The sequence below is a fragment of the Pipra filicauda genome, unplaced genomic scaffold, assembly GCF_003945595.2.
Source record: "Pipra filicauda isolate LSUMZ 115617 unplaced genomic scaffold, ASM394559v2 scaffold171_size1565689_pilon, whole genome shotgun sequence".
Taxonomy (NCBI): domain Eukaryota; kingdom Metazoa; phylum Chordata; class Aves; order Passeriformes; family Pipridae; genus Pipra; species Pipra filicauda.
The window spans coordinates 1455190-1471836 of record NW_024104229.1 but is presented as its reverse complement, the minus strand read 5'-3'; the positions used below and the strand labels follow the sequence as shown (position 1 = coordinate 1471836).

At 51.6% G+C, this 16647-nt stretch overlaps 1 protein-coding gene across 1 annotated transcript; it reads left to right on the top strand.

The window, feature by feature from the left end:
- The first annotated feature begins 291 nt into the window (after positions 1-291).
- On the top strand, positions 292-11219 carry UCP3 (uncoupling protein 3). The gene is made up of 7 exons (XM_039379651.1): positions 292-378; positions 8813-8951; positions 9090-9300; positions 9608-9805; positions 9965-10066; positions 10443-10623; positions 10780-11219. Exons 2-7 carry the CDS (start codon positions 8826-8828, stop codon positions 10883-10885), a joined length of 924 nt encoding a protein of 307 aa, XP_039235585.1. The 5' UTR covers positions 292-378; positions 8813-8825; the 3' UTR covers positions 10886-11219.
- The last annotated feature ends 5428 nt before the right edge of the window (positions 11220-16647 follow it).

Below are 16647 nucleotides of genomic sequence, written 5' to 3'. Positions count from 1 at the left end.
CAACGTTTCTTGCACAGATCCCAAATCTTGCACTCAGTTCCACTAAGCATTCTTGGAATTTTTGCAGGATGAAGTGCTCTACAGATTTGTGAGGTATTGCTGTAAATCAGGTCAGTGTTCCATGCTCTGTGAGAGAACCAGGCATTCAGAACAATAGAATATTGATTTAAATGAATGAGATTCACTGTCTGGGATCCATTAACAAGCTTGTTGCACATCTGGAGCTGTGTGCAACTACTCGCTGCCAAAGGTTGTTCCTTAACAGCTCTGCTCAGATCTGATCCTGTCATTGTTCCGAACTTCTTCCTCCCACCCCAGGAGATGGAAGCCTCAATGAGACTGCTCAGCACTTCTTCTCATCCTTCCACGGTTCTGAAAGTAAGTATGGGATGCCATTTCCTTCACTGTCAAACTTAAGTCCATTCCTTAAAGCAGGAACAGAAGTACTTCTCTCTTCTTTTGCCTGCCAGTGCTTGGCTTAGAGGTGGTGGCTTCCAAATCATGTCAAGGAGAATCTTTCTGATCCCTTTTCTCTCTGTCAGGATCATTTTTAATGTTCAGTGTTCATAGGTGTGTTGTCTGTGCTCATCAGGATGAAATGAGGGAATTTGCAGCAGGAGAGGCTTTCCTGGAGACGCATCAAGTAACTGTTCTGTGACACAGGGAATAGCAGAATAACTGGCATGATTGTTCCTCCTGCAGCAAAGCTGTGTTTTGCTGAGGTTCACTTTTTTATGTGCATAAATATTTATTTACTGCAAGAGGTTTGTGGCTCAGTCATTTTGAGGTCTACATATTAGTCTTATTTTCAGTACTTTTCATAAAAAAGAGGGAAAGCGACTTCTTACACAGGGAGATAGTGATGGGATAAGGGGGAACAGTTTTAGACTAGAAGAGGAGAGATTTAGGTTGCATATTAGGAGGAAATTCTTTGCTGTCAGGGTGGTGAGGCCCTGGCACAGGTTGCCCAGAGAAGCTGTGGCTGCCCCAGCCCTGGAAGCATTCAAGGCCGGGTTGGATGGGCCTTGGAGCAACCTGGTCTAGTGGGAGGTGTCTCTGCCTATGACAGGAGGGTTGGAACGACATGAGCTTTAAGGTCACTTCCAACCCAAAACATTCAGTGAGTCTATGATTTTATAGAAAAGTTTATTAACTCTCTCATTTTTAAAATCCATCCTCATGCCCCCTCTCAGAGCAGCGTGTGGAAGAGAAGGACCTCAAGAACCGGAAGCCCGAGTCTGATGGAGAAAAAGAGTAAAAAAAAAAAATCTGGGTTTCATGAGGCTCTGCAAAACTCGGACCCCTGGAAGGTGGTCACAGATCCAGGCTGAGGCCTGAGCTGCCGCAGCACCTCCTGAGGTCCCCACATCCTCACAGCAGGAGATGAGACAGCATTTTTGTCTCAAAATGCTGCCAGCCATCCCACCTTACCACTGCTGCATCAGTCTGTGAGGGAAGACTGGGAAAGCAGGGAGTCAGACAAGCCAGAGAGGGGTGGCAGGAGCACTGGAAAAGCCAGGAGAGATGTTTGCCAGCTGCCATGTGAGTGAGAGGAGTCTGGTGATCTTCAGAGAACAGCTCGGATTGCAGCCATGCTGTCACGCTCAGTGTTGGCTGAACTGTGCAGAAACCAAACAGCCCAGGTTTAGAAACTGATGTTCCCAAGGCGAGTTAGAATGAAAACTATGAGAAAGCAGTTTTGGTGAACTCTATTTTACCACTGGCAGCAGCAAATTTTCTTCACACAGGGTGTTTGATGGAGCACAAGGCACAACAGAGTCCTGTCTCAGCAGACCCTCCAAGTGCTGCAGCTAATCCTGGAATGAGGCTGGTTTGAGATTAGCTATATCCAAATAGTGCCTTGCTAATAGTCTATCTAATTATTAATCATTTTCAGGGCTGTATTTCCAGCCACTCAGCTCAGAACTGCCCAGAGAGGGAATTCAAATAAAACTGGTATTAGTGTTAAACCACAGGGTTCCATGAGTTCAGAGCTATTAGATCCTGCCTTATTCTGTTCTGATTCGTCAAGGACACTGTTTCCAGTGACATAAAGGTTCCTTAGAGTGTTCGTTTTGTAGGTCATACAGAGGGAAATCAATGCATCATCTTATCTGGGAGTGATCAACAAACAGCCTGAAAAAGAATCATGGAATCCCAGAGTGGTTTGGGTTGGAAGAGATCTTAAAGCTCATCCAATCTCACCCCCTGCCTTGAGCAGGGACACCTTCCACTAGAACAGGTTGCTCCAAGCCCTGTCCAGCCTTGAACACTTCTGGGAATGGGGCAGCCACAGCTTCTCTGAGCAACCTGTGCCAGTGCTTCACCACCCTTGGGAAGAATTTCTTTCCAATATCCCATCTAACCCTGCCTTCTGGCAGGAGGAAGCCATCCCCTCTTGTCCTGTCACTCCAAGCCCTTGTCAAAAGTCCCACTCCAAATATTTTTTTATTTCTTTCCCCCCTCACCTCTAGGAATATTCCAAAAGGATGAAAAAAACCAGTTTTACTTAGAAAAATTCTTATTTGTGTATAGATAGATTTACCTTCAGTGGGAATTAGACACAACCTTGATCAAATTCACAATAACAGGTTTTATATGTTCTAAAAATGTCGATGGCAGCAACAGCCGAAACATCCTTTTTTGGTTGTGTTATGTCTTCTTGATCTGCTGGGTCTACTTGATTTCCTGCATGGAAAGCAGGAATAGGTGCAACTCCCAGGGGAGGTTGTAGCCTGTTAACACACGTTTGCTCTCCTTCATCCCTGGGCACAAACAAAACCACCAGCAAACCTGCTGAGCCACAGTCCTGAAATATTCCCTGGCTCCAAACCCTACCTTCTCCATGACCTATAAAATGCTCATGGATCTGTTTGCTTTAATCCAGCCCCTGGATAATCCTCAGCTGGTGTCAGTGTCACTGCCATTCCTATAAAAAGAAAAGTGAAGTGTGATCCTCAGTGCACAATCCCTTTCCCAATGGAATGTGGGAGCTTCCTGCCTGAGCACCAGACACTTGAAGTCTGAGAGAGAGAGAGAGGGAGAATCCTGGGGTGGGCTCTGTGTGTGCTCAGGTCAGAGTCTGGATGAGCCTTTTCCTGGGGTGAGGAGTGGTGTAAACACAACATTTTGGATGTGTGCTCTGGAAAATATGCAGGAGGTGAAAACTGATGAGTAGAAACTGCCTGTTCGGTGGATCAAAAGGGAGGTTTGATGTCCAAAAAAAGAGCAATGGAGCTGGGGAAGAGTCTGGAGCACCGGGAACAGGGGAACTGGGGGGAATTCAGCCTGGAGAAAAGGACGCTGAGAGGGAACCTTCTTGCTCTTTCCAACTCCCTGACAGGAGGATGGAGCCAGGTGGGGGTTGGGCTCTGCTCCCAGGGAACAAGGGACAGGACAAGAGGAAATGGCCTCAAGTTGTGCCAGGGTAGTTTACGTTGGATATTGGGAAAATTCTTTCCCTAAAAGTGTTGTCCAGCACTGGCACAGGCTGGAGTCCCATGTGGATGTGGCACTTGGGGACATGGGTTAGTGGTGGCTTTGGCAGTGCTGGAGAACGGCTGGACTCGATGATCTTATGCATCTTTTCCAACCTCAGCAATTGCATGATCCATGACTCTGGTTATCTGTGCGAGCTGGGAGTGTTAACAGTGCTTTTAAACCTCTCTCACTTTGATTCATGCCTGTACGTGTAGAAAAGCAGCAAGGAGAGCTGCTAAACCTTTCCCACAGCTGGAAGTTCATTTTTAGGAACATCTTTGGGATAGATACACACATCCTAACACCTCTGCATCCTGCACATTGGAACAGAGGTGTGAAAATGGGAGGAGGTCTATTTTAGCTGCTTCTGTCTGAAACAACATGTTAGTGACATGTTTTTTGAGCACACCTTGTTTACTGACTTCGGGAGCAAACAAACTGCTCTCCTTCACCTTGGTGAGGTCAAATAGCATCAAACACCTGCTCCTGTGTCGTGGTTTCCATTCCTGGAAGTGTTCAAGGCCAGGTTGGAGCAACCTGGTCTAGTGGAAGGTGTCCCTGCCCATGGCAGGGGGTTGGAACAAGGTGATCTTTAAGGTCCCTTCCAATTCAAACAAGTCTGGGATTCTATTCCTCACTTTCAAAACGAGAGGTGCTGGCTCTCCATCCCTGGTTGAGCACGACAACATGTGTGGCACATGGAAAAGGGGAACTGTGAGAGGTGGGAAGTGCAGTTTCATGCACCTCTGAAACAGGGTTAATTAGCAGATTTGGGGAATTTTCTAGAGAGCTGCATAGTGATGAACTCCAGGATCAGCACTGAGTCTGGTTACTGCCCCTCTCCAGCTGCTCCTGATGTTTTGGCTGTTTGTGGACACATGGGCAGAAAACAGTGTGGGAAGAATGAGCTACTGACTTGGTCTTCTCTGGACAGTCCTGCGCTACCCAAGAGAGGTTCTTTCTGCAGAGAGCAGCTCTCTCTGCTGGTTTTTAAGCTTCCACTGTTGCCAGGTCTGCATTTAACCTCTCTTGGCTCCTGACATTTTGTTTTAGGAAAATCATCCTGGAGAATTGTTAAGAAGAAACAAGAACAAAGAAAAGATTCTCCTAATTATCCATGTATGTTATTTCAGTGTGATAAAATGGGAAGTGTTTTAAAGTATATTTATCTGCACACTGTCACTTGAGCCTGTAATGTACAGTTAACCAAACACAAGGACTCGCTTGTTCCTAAAAAAGCCATTTGCTTCTAAACATCAGAGAGGAGTTCACTGAAACAGAATCCTGGTCCCTCCCTCTTGGGAGGGAGCTGGTCACCTCAAAAGACCTTTCCTGGGACTCAGAGAAGCAGTGATGTAGGTGAAAGGCCAGACTGGTGGATCAGCTTTCCAGGAGCCTTTCCTGGCCCCGCAGCTTCATCCTCTAAAGGCTCCCAGACCAGATCATGGCTTTCTCAGTGCTTCATATGCATGAGCTGGCTCCCGCTGGGGAGAAACATGAGTTTCTTTGTAGCTGAAATTACCTGTCTTTAGTGCTACAGGAACATCTGGGACAAAGCCAGGCTTCTGGGAGGCTGCCAACAAACCACAGAGGAGGTGACACTGCTTAATCCAGGGGTTTTCCTCTTGGGGAATGCTCCTTTGGGGTCCCTTCAGCTGAGCCTGGCTGTTCTGATCCACTTAGATGCAGAGGGGAACCAGGTTCTAAAACATTCCTGTAAGCGAGATTAAGGCACGAACGAGGCCAGATGCTGGATCCCAAAACGATAATTCAACTTTATTTTGTAACACAAAAGAACAGAGAGAAAGAAGGAAAACAGAAAAGTAGGAAAAGCTAAGGGTAACTTAAAAGCACAGAGAACAGGAGTTACCACCACCATGAAGTGCCACTGGCTTGCAAGCTGGTAGATCTCTGCTGGGCTTCTTCCCTAGTTGCCTTGTAACCTCCTAGGAAGGAGCTGAACTGGCAGAGTAACAGTGGCAGCAGCTCCCGCAGCAGTCCTCAAACAGCCCCTGCAGGGGGCATGGCCCTAAATACCCTCACCATGGTAGCCCCTGGATGCCCGCTGGCCAGTTCACCAGTATCCCAGCAAAGGTCACCTGGTACCAAGATGGGCCCTGAGTGTCCATTGGCTGGTTCCCCAGTCTCCAAGCAAGATCTGCCTGGCATACCTTATTTTGGAGAGTAACTCCTGGCCGTGTTCTTGACTGTAACAAGTTTTTATCTTTTTTTGCTCGTCTACCTGCCTCTGCTGGCTTGCCTCCTGGAGCTTTGGCAAGTAGCTCGGCTCCTGCAGCCACCCGGCTGTGGCATCAAGGCTTTTTAGCTCCATGCTCGAGACGATGGAGAAGCGGACTCCATCGTTTAATCAGTCCATTACACTGGCCCATCCCATTTGTCCTGGAATCATATGTTTGGGTTGGAAAGGACCTCAAGGCTCATCTCATTCCACCCCTCTGCCATGGGCAGATACACCTTCCGTTAGAACAGGTTGCTCCAAGCCCTGTCCAACCTGGTCTTGGACACTTCCAGGGATCCAGGGGGAAGCCACAGCTTCTCTGGGCAACCTGTGCCAGGGCCTCACCACCCTCACAGGGAAGAATCACTCTCCAATATCTAAATCTCTCCTTTTTTAGTTTAAACCCATTCGCCGCCTTGTCCTGTCAGCCAGCTTGGATTTGTTGTGCCAGAGCATTGCCTCTCCACTGCAAGGGGGTTTGGTCTTTAGGGTTCTGCAAATTAAAGAAATTAAATAATTGAAAGCCAAAACACAGGAGTCAGATCCCAGTGACTACACCAGTGTCATTCCTTTGGCTTCACAGAGAGAGGCTTTGGCTGAGGATGGACTTTCACAAAGTCAGAGTAAAGGGTTGGGACCTTTCTCATTGTGGTGGTTTTTCCTGTGTATCCAACTGATTTCCCCGTGGTTTGCCACAACCCAAATCCAGATGCTGGCAGAGTTCTCACACCTGATCCCTTCTCTCCACAGGAGAGAAGGAGTGGAGCAGTGCCAGGGGGGATCCCGTACCGAAGGCCAAATCATCCCAAGCCCACACCCAACCTCTCAGAAGAGGAAGCCCAAAGAATTGCCAGGATCTTCTCAGCTCAGCTCTCCAAGAAGGAATAGCATTCATGAGAGACCATCCACAGCGGAGCTTCCCGATCCCAACCTCTGGGTCCTCCAGTAGAGGGGAGGTGAAAGCCACAGCTTTCAGGCTCTGCTTTTAGTTTGCCTAATTGGTTGGTTAATTGGCATCCCCTAATTAGAGGGGCTTAAAGCCTTTGATCACCCACAGGGAGCTGCAAGACCATGTGTCTTGCAGGGGCAGGTCCCCGAAGAGATGCACCCCTGTGGGTGACCCATGACCTCTCCACATTGTCTAATTTTGGGATGTATTCCTGTGAAATCACCCTTTCAAAAATAGCTGGTGGGCAGCACAATTTGCAGTTTCTAGAGATGCCCAAAGTCCTTGTGTGAACACAGGCCAAGGGCACTGTAAAACGCTGCTGGGTGTACAAAAGGGGGGGGACTAGAAAGATGAAATTTTTTTTAGCCTAAATTATTTTTGTATATTTTTATGTCCTGCACCTTTTGGAGAACAGACTTTGATGCCAACAGAGCTCAGTTATTTTTGTACTGCTCTCTTTCTAGTGTTTGTGTTTCAATAAAATTCCCCTGGTTTCTTGTCAGCTAGTGCAAAGTGTCCCCCTCAAAAGGGAATAGGACTCCTTCTTCCACAAGCTTCCAGGGTAGAGAAATGCTGCTGGAAGCTGGGCTGGCTGGGAACACATGGAAAGGTCACTGCTTTGCCAAGGAACTCAGTATCACTGTGCAGCACAGCTGCATGGGACAAGTTGCTCCCAATTCAAGCTGCTTTTCAAATCATACATGGAATTCAGGGTTTAAAGGAGCCAAAGGATCAGCAGCCCACTTCCTCCTCCCTCTGTTGTGTTGTTTTTCCCAGGGGACACCCTAAATGTGTAATTCACTGCTGGCACAACTTGCCTGTGATCCTGGCCCCTTTGCCTCCTGCTCTTACTTGGTCGGGATGAGAGGTAAACATGCTCAGTGTCCCCTGCAGGGACAGGAGTGATGTGCAGGCTGCTTTCTCCCAGTTGCATTCCCAAAAAAACCCAGGCAGGATGCCAGCTGGGCTGGGAACACTGTCACAGAGGAGGTGACAAGTGTTGACCCCTTGGGTATGAGATAAACAGCACCTTCCTCTTGGGTTTAGGTCAGCGGCACAGACGGGCAGGAAAATAAGGCAGGAGCCAACTGGAAAAGGGTGTCAGTGCCAGGCAGCTTTTTCCTGGAGCTCAAGGGATGGAGCAAAAGTGGTTTCAGGGCATCACGACCACTCAAAGTCCCTCTTATGCGAGGCAAGCTCAGGTGTGAGCATGGAGGTTCCTGGCACATCCAGAGGGATGTGGCCCATCCCTTCAGGCTTTGTGAGTGTGGTACTGAGGAACACTAAGGGTTAAACACATGAAGTTTTTAAAACTGGAGTTAAAGGGGCATTTTTGCACTCCACCTTGGCCTCCAGCCTCTTGTCTGGAGCCTTGTCCTCCCCAGAAGCCTCAGCCCCAGTGCCCAGCCACGCTCTGAAGGGCGTTGTGGGGATGGTGGTTTTTTTGGGCGTTTTCTACATCTCATTCTTCCTAGAGCACTTTTAGGTTAAAACCTGACATTCCTCCCCAATCCCTGCAGTCCCAGTGGCCACCTGGACATTGCTCGGTGCTTCCCCACAGCATTGCTCCAATGGGTGCTGGGGATTTGGGCAGGATCCCTGCTTCCCATGCCTGAGCCCTCGGTGTGGGCAGAGGGTTGAAACAACAACACTGTCATGGGTACCAGATGACCCCACTCCCATCAGCTCAAATGCCACAGGGGGAACTCAGTTTCCCTGTCACCCGATCCAATCCGTGGCTGCTGGAATGTCATCCTGAGTGCTATATAAGGGTGGGGCCAAGGAGTTGCTCTCAGGGTGCTGCCTGAGCAAGGCAGGAGCCAAGAAGCGGTGCCGAGGTCCCTACGGTGAGGCCATGGGGGGGACACGGGAGAAGCTCTCACTGAGCAACCCCCGTTATGGCTGGGGCGGGATAGGGGAGGGTGGGAATGGGTGAATCCCATGCTGAGCAAGGAATGGGTGAATCCCATGCCTCAACTTCCCCGGGGATGCAAGTGAGGAAACAGGGCCGGATATGGGTTTTGGGGTTGTCCCAAGCCAGCAGAAACCACCCCGGCACATCATCACCTCCATCACCAAACCTGCGTGAAGCCCCATCCGTCGCAGCATCCCGGATCCCCCACAAACCCCTCCCCTCCTTCCAGCCCCTCTGCCACCATGGTGGGTCTGAAGCCCCCCGAGGTGCCCCCAAGCACCGCCGTGAAGTTCGTCAGCGCGGGGATGGCCGGTTGCATCGCTGACCTCTGCACCTTCCCCCTGGACACCGCCAAAGTGCGCCTGCAGGTATGACCCGCCGGGCCCCCAGAATCCCACGGGCAGAGGGAACACCCTGCGACAGTGGGACTCCCCATGCCAGCTCCACCCCACAGCTGGCATTTGGAGGGGAATGGAAGGCACAGTGACATGGTTGGCACCCTGCAGATCCAGGGCGAGGTGAGGATCCCCCAGACCACCAGCTCTGTGGAGTACCGGGGTGTTTTGGGGACGCTGAGCACCATGGTGAGGACAGAAGGACCCCGCAGCCTGTACAGAGGGTTGGCAGCCGGGCTGCAGCGCCAGATGAGCTTCGCCTCGATTCGCATTGGGCTCTATGACTCCGTGAAGCAGCTCTACACCCCCAAGGGTGCTGAGAGTGAGTGTTCAGGTGGTCCAGACATCCCTGCACCCCCCATCCCAATGCACAACCCTACCCTGGAGGGGCACAGCCCACCCTGGGGTGAGCAATCCACTTGGAGGGGCGCAAACCCCCAAGATGACCCTTGGTGAAGTGCTGGGGTCCCCACTTGCCCCAGGGTCCCCCCATAGCCCAGGGTGCCCACAGGGCTGAGGATCCCTGCAGGTCCAGGGTTCCCACACAGCCCAGGGTCCCCCTTGCCCTGGGGTCCCCACGGGGTTGGGGTTCTCACAGGGCCAGGGATCCCAGCACCTGCCTTCTCCAGACACAGGCCTGGCTGCGCGGCTCCTGGCAGGCTGCACCACAGGGGCCGTGGCTGTGGCCTGTGCCCAGCCCACCGATGTGGTCAAGGTCCGATTCCAAGCCAACGGGGCACTGCTGGACGGGGCCCGCCGGTACAGTGGCACTGTGGATGCCTATCGCACCATCGCCAGGGAGGAAGGGGTCCGTGGGCTCTGGAGAGGTACGGGGGAAAGGGATGGGAAGGGATTGGATGGGAATGGAAATGGAAATGGGGAGAGGAAGGGGACAAGGATGGGGACAGCAGGGCTGGGGCACCCGCCCAGGGTGCTCCAGGAGGAGATGTGACCCCCATTTCCAATGCCCCCCCTCTCCTACCCAGGAACGCTGCCCAACATTGCCCGCAATGCCATCATCAACTGCGGGGAGCTCGTCACCTACGACCTCCTCAAGGATGTGCTGCTGCGGACGGGGCTCATGGCAGGTGAGAATGGAATGGAGGGACACTGCTGGGGCCTTCCCTGTCCCCACAACATCCAACCCCAGCTCTTCCCTGCCTTTAGACAACATCCTGTGAGGGATGATGTGGCCAGGGCCCTCTCTGTCCCAACAACATCCAACCCTTGGCTCTTCCCCCTGTTTAGACAACGTCCCGTGACAGGGGAATGCGGCCAGATGCTATCCTTGTCCTCACAACATCCTCAATGACATGAGGGGGGATGCAGCCAGGCACCATCCCTGTCCCAACAACATCCAACCCTGGCTCTTCCCTGCCTTTAGACAACATCCCATGAGGGGGGACATGGGCAGGGCCTTCCCTGTCCCCATAACATCCAACCCTGTCTCCTCCCTGCCTTTAGACAACGTTCCATGCCACTTCGTGGCTGCCTTCGGCGCTGGGTTCTGCGCCACGGTGGTGGCATCACCAGTAGATGTGGTGAAGACACGGTACATGAACGCCAGCCCTGGGCAGTACCAGAATGCCCTGAGCTGCCTCCTGGCTCTGCTCAAGCAGGATGGCCTCGCCGGCCTCTACAAGGGGTGAGTTGGGAACACCCCAATGAACACCCACAAACTCGCCGTGACAGCCGTGCGGCCATGCGGCACTGAACTCCAGATATCCCAACCCACGAGCGGGGCTTTGGGGAGGGGATTGTCCCTGGTACATCCTCTCCAGTGTTGCTTTTCCCGGCACAGATTCATCCCATCCTTTCTGCGGTTGGGCTCCTGGAACGTGGTCATGTTCGTGTCCTATGAGCAGCTGCAGCGCGCGGCAGTGCTGGTACGGCCAGCCCTGGCCTGACCCCACTCTGGACCCTCTCACCGTCCCAGAGAGGCTCAGCATCAATTATATTAATTGTGGAAACGCCGGGGAGCAGCAATGCCACTTCTGGAGAGACAGAAGGAGAAACGACGCTGTTTGAGGAGAATTATGGGAGAGTAGAAGTTTCCAGAGAGGAGTTTTAGGAAGTAAGAAAAGAAATGTTTCTAGGTTTTCCAGCTGGGAAGAGCAGCGCTTCCCAGGGGCAGCGGTGCGGGCAGGTGGGACCAAACTGAGAGATGGGGGCTGTGGCAATTCCTGTTATTCCTTATTGGCACTTCCAATAAACCACCCCTATGGGGTCTGATCAAGCTGATTTTCTCTCTCACTTCTGGTGCAGTGAATAATTCCCCATTAACCTCTAATTATTCAGGTCTGTCACAGTCACCAACACCAGCTGTCACAGTTTAAATTCTCTTGTATTTTTTCCATGCCACCATGAGGGGGCTCTCGCTGACAGAGGCGCAAGGCGGGGCTCAGTAGCCCCCCCACAAACCCAAGCAACCGCCTGAGGAGGAGGGTGCTCCTCGCCGTGCCCGGGGCGCCGGTCCCGAGTGGGCGGGGGGACCCCTGGAACAGATTCTGCGGGAACCGCGTGAGAACTGGAGGCATTAAAGCGCCTCTCTCAGCTGCGGGCTGGTTGCGGGAGCTTCCGCCGGCTCTGCTCGCCCGAGCACCTGCGGGCTTCCCGGCGCCCTGCCCGGGCCGGCTTTGCCGCGGCCCCGTTCCTTCCACGCCGGGTCTGCAGCCGCCGGTTCCTGCCGGTTCGCCGCGCCCGCCGGAGCTCCCCCGTTTCCCGCCGTCCCGCGCCTCCCGCTGGCCCCTGCCGTTTGGATCTACCTGGAGGCTGCCAGGGGTCGTCACAGGTTATTAATGAGTGTGGCAATAATCAGGGCAGGATTTTGAAGCTTGCCACGTCCATAGCCAAACCTTATCCAAAGCGAAAGAGACCTCGCAACTGGTCAGAGGAGGTGACCCCCATCCGCAAGCCGGTGTGAGCATTTCCTGGAATGAAAATACGGAATATGGGTTTCTGTCCCTGATAATATGATGATTCAGAATAAAACAAATCTTCACAGGTTTAAAGATAAGAATCCAGTTCTTACCACACCAGAGAAGTGTTGGGATCAGAAGGCTCATTGAAAACCTTCTCCATCAGCAAAATACCCTTTTATAGAAATATCCTTTAATTTTTAAAGCGAATATCCTTTTATTTTGGGATCAGTGGGTGAGCTTATCTTCGCTTGGGAGTGTTCTCCCTTCTTGTCTCCTTAAACATACCAGAAGCAGCGTGATTCCTGATCTTTGGAATCCTACCTGCATCCCAGCAGAAATATTTCAACATCTTTAATGAACACGGAGGATCAAACCTTTACCTGGGGTCAATCCCTGCAATCCCACCTGGATTCAGTTTATAATGGCTTCGGGAGAGGGTTTTTTTTTCAGGGGACTGCACTTTATTTTCCTCCTGGGTGTGGAGAGAAGGTCTTCGGATTTTTTTTTTTTTTTTCCGGCCGGGTCATTTTTGGGTTCTTCAAGCCCCGAGGGAGGTCCCGGTTTCGCCTCTGCCCACTGCCTGGACGCCTCCTGGGAGCTGCTGAGGACTAAAGGAGCTCCCATTCGTCCCCCGCTCTCCCCGCTTTTCGCTGGACGGACCGGCACCTCCGTCCCTTGCCGGCTGCCGCCTCCAGAGCCCGGGGCTGGCGCTGCCTGCGGAGGGGCTTCAGCCGCCCCCACTCTGCGATACAGCCAGATAGTCCCTGTGGGGGGCTCGCCCTGGGGTCTCGGCCCAGCTGCCGCGGCTGAGACCCGCCCTTTGCCGCGTGGGCTCGGCTGGAAGCGGGAACCGCTCCCTCGTTCCCCAAAAACCGGCACCTCCCGGGGCCCGGCAGCGCCCCCTGCTGGGCGTGGCTGTAACTGCGCCGAGGGGCGAAAAGCGGCTCCTTGTTTTCGGTGGGAGTTTGGTTACGGGGCTGCTGCTTGTTTTGTGGTGTTACCTATATATATATGCGTATTCTTTACTAAAGAGCTGTTATTTTCCGCACCTTCTCGACTGGAGCCTCTAATTTCGAAGTCATAGTTACTCAGAAGGAGGAACTTGTTTTTTCTTCTATCTCGCCCTTCTTAGCAAACATTTTTGTCTCGTTAAACTAAGACAATAGGTCTAGGTACTTTCCTTTTCCCATAGATGGACTCTCACCTGCTCTTCACTCTCACAGATCTCACTTGCTAACCATAAAGAGTCCAGCAGCTGAGCCCACGCCAAATGTCCGAGAAGGAAAACTCACAGCTGATTTTACTCTTTCCCAGAAACCAAAGACACTTCTCACCTATTCCTACCATCCAAACTCTCAATCTTACAGCCTAGATCGAAACTGAGCAGTTTCCAGATACAGCCCAAAAAAGAGAAGTGTGCCAAGAGAGAAAGCTTTCCCTGACCTACCCCTTCTAATTGCAAATTTCGAGGCACTCCTAATTAAGTGACAGTCACTTTCCCCTTGCAGCCTTTAAACTGTACACACCCCACATTGCACTGCACAGGGAAAGAACAGGCATGGGCTCAGCTGCTGGACTTCTTAGGGTTAGCAAGTCAGATGTGCAATAGTGCAAGAGAAGGTGAGAGTCCATCTTTGTGAAAAGGAAAGAGCAGAGCCCCAGGGTGTAGTGTGTAGTTGAAAGGCTGCAAAGAGAAGGGCTAATCCTGTAACTGGTTTTGCCTTGGCCTGTTTTACTCTACAGGAGCTGTAGTAGACACTCTGGACTCTACCAGACTGAAAGTGCTTCAGTGTACATCTACCTGAGAAGAACATGCAGTGCAGAGTGGGATGAGTACAGTGGGTTCCTCCACGAACTTCTCCCTCAGACCACCAGAGACCCCTTGAAAAGCCAAACTGTAGCAGGTAAGGAAGGAAAGACACCTCTGCCTGACCTGTTAGGGACAGCACAGATCCTGCTGGTCCCAAGGATTGGGAATGTGGTGGGAGCCAAAAGCACCTTCCCCAGGCCGGAGAGTCTTTCCTAAAGCACCATCTCTGGGAAGCAAAGGGTTACGGAAGAAAAGGAGGGGTTACTTACAACAATAATCATAATAATATTGGGGAAGAGCAACAAGTCCAAGGGAGCAGGAGGGATGCTGAGCTTCAAACAGTGTTTGAGTGAGGCAGAATCTCCTGGGATGTATAAAAGACAGCTCCAGGTCTGGGATTACAGGTTCAGTGCAAACTCCTCCTGTGCACGCTCTGTATTTGCCTCCTGCTGGCACTTGGCACCTTGGGCATGTTTAGGTGCAAGTGCACTGGTGCACTTGAGGGATCAGGAAAATTGGCACTAAACCACTTCGCACAGGGCTGACTCTGAGCTCTTGCTGGGGAAAGCATGTGGCACCTCGGACGTTTCAATAAAACCAGTTTCCATTAATCAAAAAGACGTTAATTTGGGCTTGAAGCCAGACTGGTTTCAACATCGCCTGGCCCCTCTCAGCCCCCCACTGATAGATTTGCAAATAGGGCATTGTCCTAATGAGTTGCTTGGTCACTTCCAGGGGAACGTCTTCCTACACCCTTAACCAAAGCAGTCGTGTAGGACAACATGGGCTGTTTGTGGAAGGCCTGATTCAATTGGGAAAAAAAAACCTAAACAAACAAAACTGCCCCAAATTTCAGGGTGAAAACACAGTGCTGCTTTAATAGGAGCAAACACAAAGTCTGGCACCACGTTTCCTCTTTATTCCTGGTGTCCTGGAAACCCACAGGGAAATACAATCCCTCAGACCCTGCATTCCTGAACACGAGGGTAACTGGAGTTTTAACCAGATCCCAGTGACCTGTACAACTGTGTGGACATGCGCATAAGCTCATCACTCCATCCAGCCCATCCCTCATGTCCAAGAAGTCCCAAAGAAGACTCCAAAAAATCCCAAATCCTCCCAGTCCTCCACTGCATCTATGCTGTGGCCAATGCCTGCAGTAAGCCCAGCTCAAGACTGTCACCCAACCCTGCATCAGATCCATCCCTGGGAGAGCTGGAAATACACCAAGAGCTCGGCTCCCTGGGGTCCTGAACCCTCAAACCAATCCTCAGACTCACAAATAATGACCGACCTGCACCTCTCAGCACAGCCAAACACCACAGCTCTGTTATCCCAAATTAACCTGGCCATTCACTCCTTCATCTCCTTCATCTCTACCATTTTCCAGCAGACACATGTAGGGCCAGACTGGAGTGTAAAAGAAAGCCATTTCCCAGGGAGTTAATCCCAGCAGACAGGAAAAGAGAAACGTGTCCCTCTGATTTACCAGCCACCACAAGCAGGGCCAGGTGCCCTCCAGTGCAGGGCTGGAGGCTGTTGGGTTTGGCTGCTTAAATACTAAAGCAGTTGGCATTGCTGGGCTGAATTGAGATCCCTGGCTGACCACACCCTGCCATCCCTGGAGTCTCTTCCACTATCCCTGAGGCAGGAGCAGCAATTCTACCTGTTGCTGCTCCCAGCTGTAGCCCAGCACTTTCCGTCCTCCCATTATTTGAAAGCCCCTGGAGCAGACTGTGCACCTGGAATTCCTCAGGAACAGGGAATTGTGCATTTTACATAAAATAGAGGTCCCCTTCAGTCCAGCCCAATTCCTGCTACAATTCCTGCCTTTTTTGATCTAACCCTTCTGTTTTCCTAACACCTCCTTCTTGAGCCTTTTCTAAGCTGTGTCCATTCCTCACAGGACTCTGCTAGGACATGAGAGCCTGAATGTGCCCCCAGTTGGGATGACAAGTTGCCATCCTGGTTTTAATCACACTCTGTGTTCCTTTGGGATTCCTGCAGCATGGCCCCATTTTTCTTTACATCCCAGTTAGCTTTTAAAGCAAAAAATCTCCCTCAGGGACTGCATCCCGTTTTTTCCTGCCTCCTACAAAATGACACTGACTGTAAAATTGTGTTGTATTCTACAGACCCATTTTCTGGTTGTTTTCCCCATTGTCAGTTCCTAACGAGGCTATCTGTGATTGCAGAATCTCCCAGGTCATGGGGTCACCAGGAGTCAGTCAAATTTACCCCAGTTTTTCAGGATCATCACCAACATGTGCCAACACAGTACTGGAGGGCAATGTCACCATGATGTCTCCATGATGCCATCCCAGACCTGGGATTGTGGTCCCAGAGGGTCCCAGTTCACAGTTTAGGAGGTACAGAAGGGTCTGGGGGGCACCTGGGGGGTCCCAGAGGGTATTTTAGGGTCCCCAACCCATATCTCCCTATTGTGACAGACAGGCAGGAGCCACGCCCCCATCACTGTGGATTTTTCTCTAATTATTTTATAACGAGGAGTCATTAACAAAGCATTGGGGAGGAGTGTGTGGGGCACCCTATAGGGATGTGGGCCCCCCAGAAGGACACCCTCCAATCCACCTAGGGGACCCAGGGTTGCCCCATAGGGATGAGATTATATAAATTATATATGACCCCCTACACAAAATATATATGCCTCATATGCCCTGGGGGGTGTGTCAGGCACCCCTATAAGGCCCAGGGCCCCCAACCCCATTAGACTTGGGGGGGGGGGGGGCAGGTACCTCCTAACCAAGGAGTTTGGGGTGTCCTGAGAAAGGCTTTGAGAGGCACTGAGGGATTTAGGGTGGTCATGAGAGGGCATTTGGGGAACATAGAGGGGTTTGGGGGGTCCTGAGAGGGGATCTGGGGGCACAGAGGCTTCGAAATGGGCCTGTTAGGGTACTTCAGGGGCATAGAGGGGTTT